The following is a 14,210-nucleotide window of genomic DNA, read 5'->3' as shown; positions in this document are numbered from 1 at the left end:
GCTCCAGTTGAACGCTGTGTGTTAACTGCTCATTCCCCCAGAGCAGCACTGCGGGTTCTCTTGTGTTACCCTCCCCTTGTATTCCAAAGCAAACACGGCATTGTGTGGGGACAGCCTGCTTGGGCATGGGAAGGCCCCTGTGAGTCACAGGGTGATCAGGAGGAAGGTGCCACACATCCATCTTCAGTGCCTTAGAGGGGTTTGATTGGAAATGGGGTGGGAAATAACCGATTGTACCTGCTGGGAGTGTTGGTTGGTATCAGTGTGTGTGCCTGGGGGTGTATAGGGAGAGGTTTGCTTATTGTTTGATGTAGTTGTGCTGTAGGTGTGGGTGTAACGCTCAGTAAGTGACTCTGTATGGGGTAAAAGTAAAGAATTGTGGGCTGGGTTGGCTTTGCTCCAGCAGGCAGAGCAGAGCTGCTGGGGATGGCAAATTATCCACTGTTCTCTTTGCCTGCACCCTGCCCGGCACACTGAGGGGTCCCTGCCTGGGACAGGCGATCCAGCCAGGGCTGGGGGAGAGACACAGACTGATTTATTTCATTTTTCCCCGCTTTCCTTTCGAATTCTCGCCCAGCTTCCGTGTCCCCAGCCCTTTGGCAGCGTCCCAGGGTGTCCGTGTCCCGGCGTGGCCGTTATCCAGCTGCTGGAAGCAGCTGTTGGAATTAGGTCACACTTGAAGCCCATTGAAAGCCATCAAAGGTGTCAGTGAAGCTGGAGCCTTTGATTGACGCCCGCTCTGAGTGCAGGGGCTGCCCGGGCGCCATTGAGGAGCTGCTGCTTTTATCCTGTTTACTGACCAGGTTATTTAGAGGGACAACAACCATTTAATTGCGGGCCCTGTCAGAGCAGTGTTGGTCCTGCCTCGGCTTTGTAAAGGGCTGGTTTGGGTGGAGGAGACAATGGAGAAGTGGGTGGTCTCCTGTGCTGCAGCGCTGGGGCTCTGGCCAAGTTTTTACCCCAAAAGGCTTAATTCAGTCTGATTCCATTATCTCAGAGGTCATTAATAGATTTTTATTGTTATATCATCATTGACTAAGTTAACTCCTGAATGCACTATTACTACCTTTGATGATAATATATTTCTATTTTATATTATTGAATTCTTTATGCTTTGTGTCGTAAATATAACTTTATTTAAGCATGAATAAAGTGGGGCTGGTCACTTTATTCCATGCCCTAGTCAGGATTGTAGTTTCCTTTATGGAATAACGTAGCCCGAGCAAAGGGGAACTGGCCAATTTCCCAAACTGGACAGAAACCTAAATATTTTGACTATTACATATCCCAAACGTGGTGTGTTGTGGTGATCATGCAGCAGGGCCAGTGTATCTGTATTTTTTATGGAGCGACCAATGTACTTGGAAGATGAAATTGTACGGGTAACAGACAAGGTGATGCACCTCTAAAAATCCAATAGGAGACACCCAGGAGGAGTCCAAGCGCTCCCCAGAGTAGTCCCAGCAATTACAGTTCGTTATTATCACCTGGAGCCCGTTGGACCTACTGACACCAAAAATGTCGCCCTTTATCCGTTCCCAGCAGGGCTCCCTCCGAAGGGGCAGCAGGAGCTGATTGATGGCTCGGGGTGTGTTTGCGGCACATCCAGTCTGAGCTGTTCTCTTTGGCTCCTTAAAAGCGGACCCAGGAGCGGAGCACAGCCCCTGGATTGCCCCTCTGCTCTGTCTCACTTTACCATCTGGTTTCTCCCTGCAGACCTGCGGCCGCAGGAGTCGTGGCGAGGCCCCACGCCCTTGTTCCAGCAGACCCCGCAAAGGTGAGGCGGGAGGGGAGGGGAGGGGGGGCAGCTCTGCCAGGCCTGCCCAGGGGGGTGGGCTGGGCTCTGCCAGGCTTCCCAGCATTCGGGTTCTGCCTGCTTTGTTCGGAACCTTTGCCGTTTCAGTTCGTTGAAATCGGGCTGTGCGGCGGGTTTTTTACGTTGATGAATTTAGTCCGTGATTTATTTATGTTGTGAGAGCGCACTACGTGCTGCTCGTCCTTTAAAAGGCTCGAGTAGTTTGAATTAAAGAAAAAAAAAAAAAAGGCAAAAACACTTTCCATTAAAACTCGGGCTTCAAAATTAACTTTACTGTTGGTGCTTTGGTACCGTTCTTGGTTCTTTGGCCTTTATCTTATTGAAGCTTTTGAGATGCTATGAAATTGAACACAGAGAGCTTAAAACTGCATTAGATTTTGGACAGGCTAAACAAATTTCTTTTTAGGAGGGCTGTGGAGCTTAATGAGGCATAACTAATGGTGTTCCACTTTTATCATTTCTGTGCTGCAGCCGCAGCATTAGTACAGACCAGCCATTGATTCTTGCTACAAACCTCTTGAAGTCCTAATCAGCTTCTTTGGTGCAAGTTTTTCAGGGCTGACAAGCCCATTGTAGGGCAGTGTCACTGTAGGTCAGTAGTTATTAGTTGCCACTGAAAACAGTTTCTTTAACTACTTAAGGCTGAACTGAATTAAATGCAGAAGGGACTCAGGGAAGGATTATGGAATCTGCAGTCCAATAAGTGCCATCGAATAGAAGGAATGTGACATGGTTTGATAATCAGGGATGTTTTACATGCGTTCCTTCATTGATGGCTTGTGTGTCCTTCAGTGGGGGGACTCAATAAACTCAGGGTACCTGTGGCAGCTATGAATAATGACATTTATTTATGTTTATGGAGGAATGGGAGAGCACGTCAGAGATGTTTCTGCTCCGAGGCACAGATTTTATTTTTTTTTTCCCCCTTGGTTTTATTTGCAAATGTTCACCAGTGAGAATATGGGCTCTGGGAGAATTTATTGAGCTCTCCGCAGTCACTTTCCATGGCAACCATTTTGATCCCCACTGAACGAAGTCTGGCTCCCTTATCCTGTGCCTCATCCATGTGGAATATTGTAAGGCAAGATTTGTTCATAATGCAAACTTCAGTATTGCCTGGTCCATGGGAGTTGCTGCTCCCACACCTCAATTAAATCCAGCGTGTACAGGACTATTTTCTGAAGGATTGCTGCAGGTCTGTCACTTGTCACTGCCTTTTCTTTGTTACACCTTGGGGTGGTTTATGAAAACCTGTAACTTTGCCAGCGCCGAGGATCAGCATTTCTGCCGTGTTCCTGGAAGGTTTGGGATTTGGGAAGCAGATCAAACATGCTGGTGTTGAGTGTACAGAGACAAGCACGGAGACTTTAAGCAGAAGGTTAAACACAGGGAGACTTGGTGCAGGAAATAATGTCTGAACCTGTTGGATTGACCCCTACGAGGGATTTTGAGTTTCCCAGTTTCCCAAAACGCCTCCCCCAGGGCTGTTCCCACCTGCTGCCGTGGCTCCAGGTGCTCCAGGAGCAATGGGGTGCCAGGGGGGAGAGCAGCCAGGAATTTCTGTTCTCTGTCACCTCTGTCCCCAGGGAGAAGGTAACTGAGGGAGAGCCCAGCCCATCCTGACGGAGAGGGTTGGCGGGAGGCTGCCCTGTCCTTGATTTATGACATCAGCAAGGAGCCCTGTCCCTGCTGCCAGGAGAGCTTGGAGCCTTTGTGCTGTTTCAGGGAGGCTAAAGTAGCTCCTGCCTCCCAGGCCTGGGGGGAATAAAAGCCAGGAGTGTAAAGCTGCTTTTCCCTAATCCAGCAGGTTCCTGTCTCCTGTGCAGGATGTCCTACCCTTAAATCTAGTGCTACCTGGCTGATGGGTATTTCCTGGCTGAGGGAAATGGAGCAAAGGGATTTGCTTAACCTGCTCCTAGAAGAGATTTCCAAGGAGTCTGAGCTCGGAGCAGGGGAATGTTTTGCAGTGTAGTGTCTCCTGAGGCTGCATTTCAGCTGGCCTGGCTGAATATGCCTCAGCTGAACCGTGAGTTGGTGTAACTCTGGGTAGTGATTTGAATAATTCTGCCAGTTGGAGCTCCTGGGATGTTTCAAGTGGCGCAGTTCCTTTTTGGTCGCAGCTTTGCTGCGTGCAAATCTCCACCCTCACCAATTAATAGATGCACTAGATGAACGCAAAGTCAAGTGCTGCGAGTCCTATAATTTCCATATTTCTGTTTACAAGATGAAAATCTAATTTATTTTTTTTAATAATGCATAGTTCTGTGAATTAAGAACAGGCTTTAATATCAGAAAATGCATTGCAGCCTTTTTTTCCAGGCTTGTCCTCTAGAATCCATAGTAGTTCTGACTGAAAATCACCAAATTCACCATTTCAGATGGCCTTGAGCAAAAATGCCCCAACAACACCCTGTCAATATTGTCGTGTTTAATTTGTTAAATTCCCAACTTTTAACTAAGCATCATTTAAAAGTAAAAGGTTTAAACTCTGTGCCAAGTACGTATTAATGACAAATGAAATTTGTGTCAAGCTTTCCCATTCCAGGCATGGAGCAAGTACTGGCCTGTGAGCCTCAGTTGTATTTATCACCAGCACTTGTTATAGAGACAGAATGATTGGTAATGAAAGCCCAAGAGCTGGGGCTTATGCCTTCCTAAAATCCAGGTAGGTCTTGCTCTGACCAGGTGGAGCAACTGTCCTTGCAGGCTTTAGTGTGAAACCAAAAGCAGTTTGCATCCCAAACCACACTGCTTTCACATCCAAAATGCCTGTTTTCATCCATTCAGTCTTGCCTTTACCTGTCTCGATTCCAGCTCTGCCTCTGCTCCAGCTGGTGGAATGTGTGTTTAAAGTCCTTGCCCTCCCCAAACCCCCGGGTTCTCACAGCTCCCTTTGCCCGGTGTTGTGCAGCTGGCAGTGAATCCTGCCTGGCCAGGACAATCCCAGCTCCTGCCCGGGCTCCAGGGCTGTTTGGGAGCCTGGCTGCCTCTGCAGAGGCTCTGCAGGTCTCAAATTCAGCACATTTGGGCAAGAGGCTCTTGGCAGAGACAGGGAGCGATGTGCAGGGAAGGAGATAACCCGGCAGTGCTCCTGCTCCCTGCTGGCCCCATCCCAGCAGGTAAATCTGGGATTATGGAGCTCCTGTCTCTGCTGTCCCCATCTCCCACCAGGCCTGCCTCTATCGGCTCCCTCATCCGGGGGGGGGTCAGGAAAGATGAACTGTCTCCACTCTCCCTGTTCTTCCTTTACAACATGATATTGTGCTGCAGGACCCCTGAACCCTCTGAGGGCTTGTCCCTCACCCGTGCTCGGCTCTAACGACCGTGGATCACGGCCGTGGCATCTTTCTTTTTAAAATATTTTTAATCAAACGATATTTGACGCCTTTTACCTGTTGCTTTATAATTGTAATACCGGAATAGGCACTTGAAGGCAATGAAAACATTTCTTGCCGTTGGCAATCCGGGATGGCAAACTAGGTTATAATGGGCGTTGGATCCGTGTTCCCATATGAACTGTACACCAAATGTCAGTCAGCCCGTGCCAATTAGTGCTTATGTTGCTAGGTCACCGTGGTCAATTGAAAACAGCATCAATAGAACTTGAAAAGGTTTCTTCCCGATCAGACCTCCTGACATATTGAGCAGAATAATGGATGGGAAAAAGCAGCCAAGGCCCCTACCCTAGATTCCGAATACTCGCCGTAAGAATTCATTTGCAACCTGCAATTAACGGGGAAGAATGGGCTCCCAGAAGGAGTCTGGGCGCTCAGAAAAGAGGCACATGTTTGCTCCTGGGACGGTGGGGAACGCTGGACTGTCGTGGGGATGGCTGGGCTCTGAGCTGGGCTCAGGGGAGTCAGCAAATCTGCCCCTGGAATAGAGGGTGGACAGGGAATTGGAAAAACCTCCGGCTCATAGAGCTGGCACAGCTCTGGGACAACCCCACCTTGGGGGTGTGTGGGGTGGGACTCTCCAGGCTCACTCTGCAGTGTCCTTTCCTCCCACAGGGGTGCTGGAGCTGCTCCTCTCCTCGCCTGGAACCGCATGCTGCAGTCCCCCAACCAGTTCCAGCCGGGGCAGTACCAGGGGCTGGGACCCATGGGGTACCCCCAGAGACCCGAGGATCGCATGGACAGGGGCAGACAGGTAGGAACACCCTCTGGCCTTCCCCCCAAGCGGGGCTTCCTTCTGGCGTGGCTGTGGACAGGGAGTGTGGCGTGGGAAGGCGTTCCTGAGCTGGTTTCAGCGTGTCACTGTGTGCCCAGTGACACCGCGGACAGGTGACCTGCCAGCCTTGTCCAGCCCCTCCTGGTGTGCCCCTGGCACTAGGTCAGTGCCAGGGCTGCACCACCACCCTGTCCATCAGCACAGATCAAACACTCCCCTTGCAGCCTGGGGAGGCATCACCTGAAGGACAGTATTCCAAGCAGTCTTCCTCTCTTGTGGGGAAATCCACAGCTACACCTTTTGGGGTCAGAAGGGTTTCTCCCCAGCATGTTTGAATGACTTCCTGAATTTTTCCTCTCAAGTGTTTATTGGCTTTCTCTTGGCTGAAAAACTACTTAATGCGAATGTCTGGGAAAGGACATGTGAAAATAGCTCTGTGTGGTTACATGGAAACAAGGGAACATGATGGGAGAACCTCATCCAAAATTACAGGGGCCTCTGTCAGCAGTTCATGAAAATGCCACAGAGTGAAAATGCTCCTTGAAAGCAGCAGGTGACTTTGCTTAGGGAATTTTGGAGGGGAAGGGGGATCCCAGTAAAATGTGATCTGTTGTATACTCTTGTTCCAGATCTCTGAGTGGTTCCAGTGCTATATACTGATTTAAAATAAATTTCAGATATCTAGGTTAAACTCTTGGTTCTGTTGCTGCTTGGGGAAGTCGGAACTGTGGGAAGGTTCCTGATCAGTACCGGGGAGGAGGAGGGCTCAGCTGCTGGCTGACAGCACAGTGGCCCAGTATTTTATCTAGAAAGGGAGGCACAAACTGTTGGAAAGGTGCCTTCTGCTGGAGTCTGGCTCAGCTCAAGGCAGGTCACTCTTTAGTCACTCCTGGTTTTCCTTTCCCTCCTCCCAGCCTGCCCACTCCCCAGTCCAGGCAGCGTGTGTTCCGTGGCACGGCAGCAGCACAGGGGAGGCAGTGCCAGCACAAACCCTGCCAGCACTGGCTTGGACTGGCAGCACAACTCACCAGCGTGGGTTATGGTCACACTGACCTTCCTGGGGAAACTGTGGGGCTTGAGCCTTTGCCCAGCCAGGCCCCAGTGATGTTTATGTTTTAAATTTGGTTGAGGTGTATTAGTAGGATCAGTTTTCAAAAGTCTCTCACTTTGGGTTACAAAAGGTCTACCCAAAACACCAGAGCCAGAGGAAAAAATGCCTGATTGCACAAATCCATAGCAGGGGCTGCTGTGATAATGTGGAAAAGTCAGTGGGGGATCTTCGTGCCAGTGGAGCCTGGGCAGTGTTTGATTAGGCTGGGGAATGGACACTTGAACAAGCCTGCCTGCCACGGCACGCTCTGCCCTGCCCTGCCCTGCCCTCCATCCTGGGCAGCGTGGCTGCCAAAGTGTGTTTGCCAAAGGAATCTGTGCTCCAGGGGTTCATTCCCAACCTTAAATCTCAGTGCCCAGCAGCCACAGCTGGCGATACAGGGGCTGGGAAGGGCATCCCCGGTTCGTTCCCTCTGGGAAAGCTGTCTTGGAGCCTCGTGGCATCCACAGCCCGGATCGTGCTGTCCAAAACAGAATTCCCCTGGCACTGGCACAGACCCATCTGCTGGTGCAGGAAACGTTAGAACGGGGTGGTGACAACCAGGCATTTATACTCACATACATGATGAGTATTGAAGACAAATCTTTCAGCTCCAGTAAATTTACTTGCTTAAAAATTCCCTTTGCAGTGTGTTGCTTTCCAACTGTTTTTTCTCTCCCTTGAGGTTTTTGTTGCCTTTTTCTTGTTGTTGTTGTTGTTGTTGTTATTTTTAAATGAACTTTCCAATGTCATTATTTCCTCGGGGCTGGAGTGAAATGAGAAGGTACCTGAAAGGCTTTCGGGTGCCAACCCAATCATTGAATCCGGCCTTGCTGCCTGAAAATTTCAAAGCTTTAAAGCCTTGAAAAGGGGATTCAAGTGGAAGTGGTGACACGTAGCAGCATAAATAATTATCTTTGGGCCCTTTCACCTCCGGATTCTTTTTTTACGGCGCGCAGAACACGGCCTGAAGAGGTTAATAAACGCGCTGCCGCGAAGTGCTTACAAAATTAATGCAGCTGCCATGGATCCGGGGGGCTCCGTGGGAGTGGGTGTTGGGGGCCTTGCAGCTCTCCCAGAGAAGGAAAGAATGAACTCGGTGGTGTGGTGCAGGCACTGGGCATTGCTATTCCAGCCTGCAGCCGTGTGCACGGCGGAGCGCCCGGCGCCGTGTCCTTCGCGGCTCTCCCAGACCCCCACGCTGCCCTCCTGCACGGGGATTGCTGCTGCTGTGCAGGGATTTGGTCAGGGGATAGGGCCAACTTGTTTCCTTTTTTTAATTGCTTGAGATCAAGGCTGGAGACAAACCGCCGAGGTTCCCTCCCCGTGCGGGCTGCAGGGAAAGCCTCCTGGCAGGTTCGGTCTCCGGCTCCGCGGTTTCCGTGGATATCTCGGCTGCCGTAGGCCGGGGTAGGGATGGAATTCTCTTTTAAAGAGAGGAAAGGCAGCCCCTCTTCCCCTCCCAACCAAAACCACCCTGAGTAAGGGGCAAACAAAGCCTGTCGCTGGCGTTGGTGCACCACATTTAATTTACCTTCTGGTCTCTGCAGTATATCAGGTTTGGAAATGATGTAAAATGCTTCCCGGGGATTCTGTGGAAATTTCCAAAGGATTTTTTTCACTTGATAGTTGATATCTCAAACGCCTAAATTTAAGTACAAAAATACATCTCGTTTGGAGTGATATCCAGAGTGGGATTTAGGTCTGTTTGGCCTGTTATTGAAGTGTGAATGAGTCTGAAAAAACGCCGCTTCTGTGAAGAAATACAGTTTTCTTTTTTTTTTCCCCTTAAAACACTTTTGTGCACGTAAGTATTTTAAGGGGGGAAAAAAAACGACACTGTATTTGTCTGCCCTGAGTGTGAGATACCCCACTTGCTGATCCGTGCCTGGGGCTCTCGAAGCAGAGCCCACCCCGAGGTGTCAGGGCCGGGAAGTCGCTTGGCCTCGGCGCTGGCTTTGGGTGCGTTTATTTCCCGGCTGTGCAGCCCCTGCCGAGCCCTCCAGGGGTGCAGCCCCTGCCTGTGTTCTGGGGAAGAGCTGCTGGATGTCCAGCCCTGGGGATCTGGAGGGTGCATTGTTCCAGTTCCGAGTGGCGCCTCGAGCTCTCCCAACTTGTTTGCTTGCGGTGTTAATCCAAAAAATAAATGCTTGCTTTTGTTTGTTTGTTTGCAGGCGTACGGCCCCGGGAGGCCCTACCCGCTCCCTCCTCCCGCAGGAAGGTACAGCTGGAATTAGCTCCTGCCTTCTTCTGGTTCTTTGTTTTTTCTTATGAAATATGGGAAACGGCCGGACTCCTTGCTTTTTGTTCTTTCTATGATTTGGGGGGGGTGGAGGGAAAAAAAAAAAGAAGAAATCGATGAGACCGTTAAGCACCATCCCTGTAGTTTTTAACCTCTTGATACTTGGTTTTAAATGTGCACATTTCCTGTGGGCCCGACGCCGATGGTTTTTTGGGAGGGGTTCGTGTGGCTGGGGAAGAAGCGGGTTGTGGAGCAGCCTGGCCGCTTCGCCGCTGGAGGAGCCGCGTTGTCTCTCCTTACGGATCCGAGCCATCCGTGCCGAGCAGCGCCTGCCGCTCCGAGCTCCAAACGTCCCCTGCTCCACACACGAGAGCCTGAAAACAGACACGGAGTTTCAAAGAATGCCTGGAAATGGGATTTGATGAACTCCCGGGGCACAGCCGGCGGCGCTGGAGCACACGGACCTCGTCGGGTGTTCCTTCGGTGTCTCGCACAGGGCGGATTTTTTGGGGGGGACTTTGAAGTAAAAACATTTCAACCTCTACAACACGTGCCTGTTTCTGGCAGGGGGAGGTGGATGTGTCTGTTTGATACCTAATTTAAAATAGCTGCGAAGGGCAGAGACTCCGTTTCGTTTTTAGCACTCTTTCTAGGGATTTTGTGTGTGAGTGTACCAAATCGGTAAATATTTTTATTTGCTTTATAAAGTGGCTTTTGAAATTCTGAGCAGCAGCGTGTGGTTAATTTTCAACCCTCTCCAGGCCCTGCCTGCGTCTTCTACTCGCGTGCCCCGCGTTTGCATTGAATTCCTTGGAAAATAATTCCACCCGGCCTCTATTTTAGCCCTTAAAATCTTTGTTTACCGAAAAAATAAAATACCACCAAAAAATAAAATAAAAAATGAGGAGAGCATCAAGTTCAGCTTTCCCTTTGGGCTTTTCCCTTAGGTACATGTATTGTGTAAATCAGTAAAGGTCCCAGCCCTGCTCTCAGCCCGATGCCACAGCACTAGGTGCTCCTTCCCTTTCAGAGCCCAGGTGTTAATCACCAGCAACCAGGGAAAAGCCCAGACAGACCCGGGTAACCTTGGGAGGGAGAAATCATCAAACTGGCTTCATTATTTTCAAGTGACTGAGGGTGGAGCAGAATCCTTCATTGTAATGCAGCGTTTGGGAGCCGGGAACGCTGTCAGCCCTCCCCATGGCCTTCTCCCTCGGATGGGAAAAGGTTTGGGGCTCAACAAAAGTCGCTTTGCTCTTCGAGCAGGACAAAACCAGCAGCGAGGGTGAGTTTTCGTGGGAGTGGGGCGGAGGAAGGAGCGGGGTTGGTCGGCCACATGCCCAGGGCGGGATGGACCTGGGGTGCCCTCCTGGACCCTCGGAGCGATGCCTGGAGCAATGTGCTCGCCCAGGGGCTTCGGTCCCTGGGCTCCATGGCCTGGGGGTGGATGCTGGGCCTGACCTTGGAGCATCCCCCTCTCCTCGGGCTCTGCTTTGGCTGCCTCTGCACCCCAGCTGCTGGTGGGCTTGGGGGTCACCCTGGGACAGCATCCCCGTGGAGCTCCTGAAGCTGCTCTATCTATACATAATAATTTTTTTTTTCCAAGCTGGAGCTGAGCCTGGCATGTCCCCTTGGATTTAACAGAGTTGGAGGGGGAAATAACTCACCCCTCTGGGCTCACACCCACCCCAGATGCTCCAGGCTGTCCCCCGTGGGAGCCAGTGGGGAGAAGCACTGCCCCATGGAAAGGGAGGGAGCCTCGGTGGTCCCCCTGTGGCATCTGCCGTGAGGGGAAGGGGTGTCCCTACTGTTCCCCACCCGGGAACGACTCCCGGATCCCCTCTGGGCCCTGGGAGGGGTCCGGGAGCCGGTCCATGGTCTGGCAGAGGCTGAAATCCGTGTTTTCCACCCCAGAATCGTTCCCTCACGGCGCAGCCGGGAGCGGCGCGGGCCCGGCACTGCCCGGGGCGGGGGAGCCCCTGCCCGGGCCGGGGTCCAGCGGGTCCCCCGAGGAGGGGGGAGCGGGGCAGGGGCTGGGGGGCTCAGAATCAAATCCTTGTCGTCTGAGAGGGAGGAAGAAAGGAAGGAAGAAGGGGCTTTTGGTGCTGTCCATCAGTCCTCACACCGGGAACGAAGCAGCCGACTCGTGAGAACAAAGCTTCCGTTTATTGTTATCAATAAAATAAAAATAAAATTAAAAATAAAATAAAATAAAACTGCCGGAAACTCCCGAGAAGTGTTTCCCGACGCGCGGGATTTCCCCGGGAAGAGGCGCGGGGGTAAACCCCGCCGTGCCGTGGCGCATCCTCCGGCCCGGCGGCCCCGGCGCTGCGGGGCCCGATCCCAGCCCTCCATCCCGGCGGGAAGCGGGGTCCAGCCCCGGGAATCCCCGGGCTCTCCGTCATCTCCACAGGTCTCTGAGCCCGCCGGCAGTGGAGCGAAGGGCCGGGGGCTGTGGCGGTTCCGCGGGACGCGCGGCCCGTCCACGCGCGGTCATTCATTTACTGAGCGATATTTAATAACAACAACGAGAAAAATGGTTTTTTCCCTCAAATCTGAGCACCGGCGCTCCAGGGCTCTTCTGCCACGGCTCCCGCCGCCGCCGCCGCCTCTCGAGTCGCGACTCAGTTTACCTCCGACCGGGACAAGAGCGGAATCGCACTCCGGGGCACCCCCGCGAAATTAATTCTGCCGAGATAAGTTGCACTTCAGAAGGTTTATTGTGGCGCTCAGCGGGGCTGTGACGGGACACGCCGGGGCTCCAGGTGCCCCGGGGATGCCGCAGGAGAGCGGGGCCGTCCCGGGAGCGGAGCCCCGCGGTCCCCCGGCTCCCCCCGGCCCGTCAGGGGCTGTCCCGGGCGAGATGCGGCGGCACGGACGGGACGTGGATCCACGAACACGCGTGCACACAGACCCTCCAGGCACACACGTGTACACACACACCCCTCACACACTCACACGTTCGCGCACACACAGGCGGGCAGCGCCGCGGTCACGCCCGCAGCCCACGCGTGGACGCGCACTCGGCCCCGCCGCGGGGCTGCCGTCGGGGCCGTTTATCCAAAAAACCGGAGAAGCTTTAAAAAAAACAGAAGGAAGGACGGGAAGGGGCCAGAGGGAGGGGAGCGCGGGAGGGCCCACGGGCGTCCGTCGGGGTCCCCGCAGGCGCTGGGCCGGAGGGTCCGGTCTCGGAGGGCCGGGGGTCGCGGGGGGGACACACGGGACACACCGATTACCACGTCCTGCCGTAGAGCAGGTTGGGGCTGACCATGCCGCCGTTGTAGTCGACGCCGGCCGAGTCCAGGGGGGCGAGGGCGGGCACGGGGCCGTGCAGGGCCGGCGGGCTGGGCGACAGCTCCTCCAGGTCGGCCGCCTGCCCCAGCGAGCCGGGGTGCGGGTGCGCGGCGGGGGCTGCGGGGGCTGCTGCGGGGGGCGCGGGGGCGGCCTGCCCGGGGCCCGGGGTGCCGCTGCCCGGCTGCGGGCAGGGTTTGCCGTCCTTCACCAGCACCGGCACGGCCACGCGGCGCGGCGAGGGCTGCTGGCAGAGGCCGCCGCCGTCGGGGTGCAACTGCTGGGCGGCCGCCTTGTCCTTGGCCTGGCGCTTCATCTTGTAGCGGTGATTCTGGAACCAGATCTTCACCTGGGTCGGGGTGAGGTGGATCAGGCTGGCCAGGTGCTCCCGCTCGGGGGCCGACAGGTACTTCTGCTGCTTGAAGCGCCGCTCCAGCTCGTAGACCTGCGCCTGGGAGAAGAGCACCCTCCTCTTCCTCCGCGGGGCCGCGTGGAGAGGCACGATGGCCTTGGCGCCCTCGGCGATGCCGCTCAGGCCGCCCATCCCGGCCACGTTCATCCCGGCCGACGGGCCCATGAACCTGGAGACTGAGCGGGAGAGGCGGCTCAGCGCCGGCGGCCGCCCCGTCGGGGCCGCGGCTTCCCCCGCCCGCCCCCCGCACCTCCTCCCCCCGCGCCGCCCCGCGCCCGCACTTACTGCTGGAGTAGCGGGGGTCTCCGCCGGCCCCGTACCAGCCGCCGCCCGCCGCCGCGCCGCCCCGCATCCCCTCGGGGTAGGCGGGCAGCTCGCCCACGTTGCCCAGCCCGCCGTTGCAGTAGCCCCCGACGGCGCCGTGCGGGAACTGCGAGACGCCGTGGGGCATGTGGTAGGCGGCCGCCCCCGCGGGGACGTGCTGCGGGACGGCGGCGGCCGCGGGGGGCACGGGCGCCTGGCGGTAGGGCCCGAGGGGCGCGCCCAGCCCGCCCGCCCCGTCCATGCCGCCGAACTTCTTGTAGCTCTCCTCCATCGGGCTCAGGATGTCGGTGACCGAGAAGGGCGTCGTGTGCTTGGGGCTCAGCGACATGGCGCGGCGGGGCGGGACGCGACGGGGCGGGCCTGGCCGGGCCGGGCGCTGCCGCCGGCACCGGCGAGCCGTCCGCGGCGGCCACCAGCCCCGGGCGCCGGTAGCTCGCCGGTTCTTTTAGCCCGGAGCCGGGTTTACGCCAGACGCGGGGGGGCGGAGCGGCGGCGGCGGCGGCCCCGGCCCCTCCCCGCCTCCCGCCGCCCCCCGGCCCCGGCCCCCTCCTCCCGGCCATTGTCCTGCGCCCGCCCGACGGCTCTTAAGCCCGGCCGCCCCGGGGCAGCGCCGGAGCGGCTCCGAGAGGCCCCACCGCCCTCTCCTGTAAGTACCTGCCCGTTCCCCCGGCCTCTCGTCCCGACCCCGGCCCGCGGTGCGCGGCGACCCCGGGCAAGCCGTCCCGGGGCAGCGCGACGACTGCGGCCCCGGCCCCGACGACGGGAGCAGGGTCACCCTTTCCCCTTTCCCCTCTTCCCAGGGGTGCGCGGCTCCCGCCCGGCCCCAGCCCCTCGGGAGCGCTGCCGCGGGGTGCGGAGCCGGCGG

At 55.7% G+C, this 14,210-nt stretch overlaps 2 protein-coding genes across 3 annotated transcripts in view; one reads left to right on the top strand and one right to left on the bottom strand.

Moving 5' to 3' along the window:
* Positions 1–9,525, top strand: part of XRN2 (5'-3' exoribonuclease 2) — a 37,711-nt gene extending 28,186 nt beyond the window's left edge. For both annotated transcript variants that reach the window (XM_027903484.1, XM_027903483.1), the window contains exons 28-30: positions 1,717–1,777; positions 5,827–5,965; positions 9,251–9,525. In XM_027903484.1, the coding sequence (XP_027759285.1) occupies positions 1,717–1,777; positions 5,827–5,965; positions 9,251–9,313 (263 nt within the window). In that variant the 3' untranslated portion in view covers positions 9,314–9,525. The remainder of the gene's footprint in view (positions 1–1,716; positions 1,778–5,826; positions 5,966–9,250) is intronic.
* Positions 9,526–11,360: 1,835 nt separating this feature from the next.
* On the bottom strand, positions 11,361–13,697 carry NKX2-4 (NK2 homeobox 4). The gene is made up of 3 exons (XM_027903486.1): positions 13,307–13,697; positions 12,548–13,197; positions 11,361–12,006 (listed from the first exon to the last, which is right to left on the bottom strand). Exons 1-2 carry the CDS (start codon positions 13,671–13,673, stop codon positions 12,551–12,553), a joined length of 1,014 nt encoding a protein of 337 aa, XP_027759287.1. The 5' UTR covers positions 13,674–13,697; the 3' UTR covers positions 11,361–12,006; positions 12,548–12,550.
* Positions 13,698–14,210: the final 513 nt, after the last annotated feature.

The sequence above is a fragment of the Empidonax traillii genome, unplaced genomic scaffold, assembly GCF_003031625.1.
Source record: "Empidonax traillii isolate 1590-97213 ecotype Southwest subspecies unplaced genomic scaffold, ASM303162v1 scaffold970:size295518, whole genome shotgun sequence".
In the NCBI taxonomy this organism is placed as follows: domain Eukaryota; kingdom Metazoa; phylum Chordata; class Aves; order Passeriformes; family Tyrannidae; genus Empidonax; species Empidonax traillii.
This window is presented reverse-complemented; position numbering and strand designations above follow the sequence as displayed.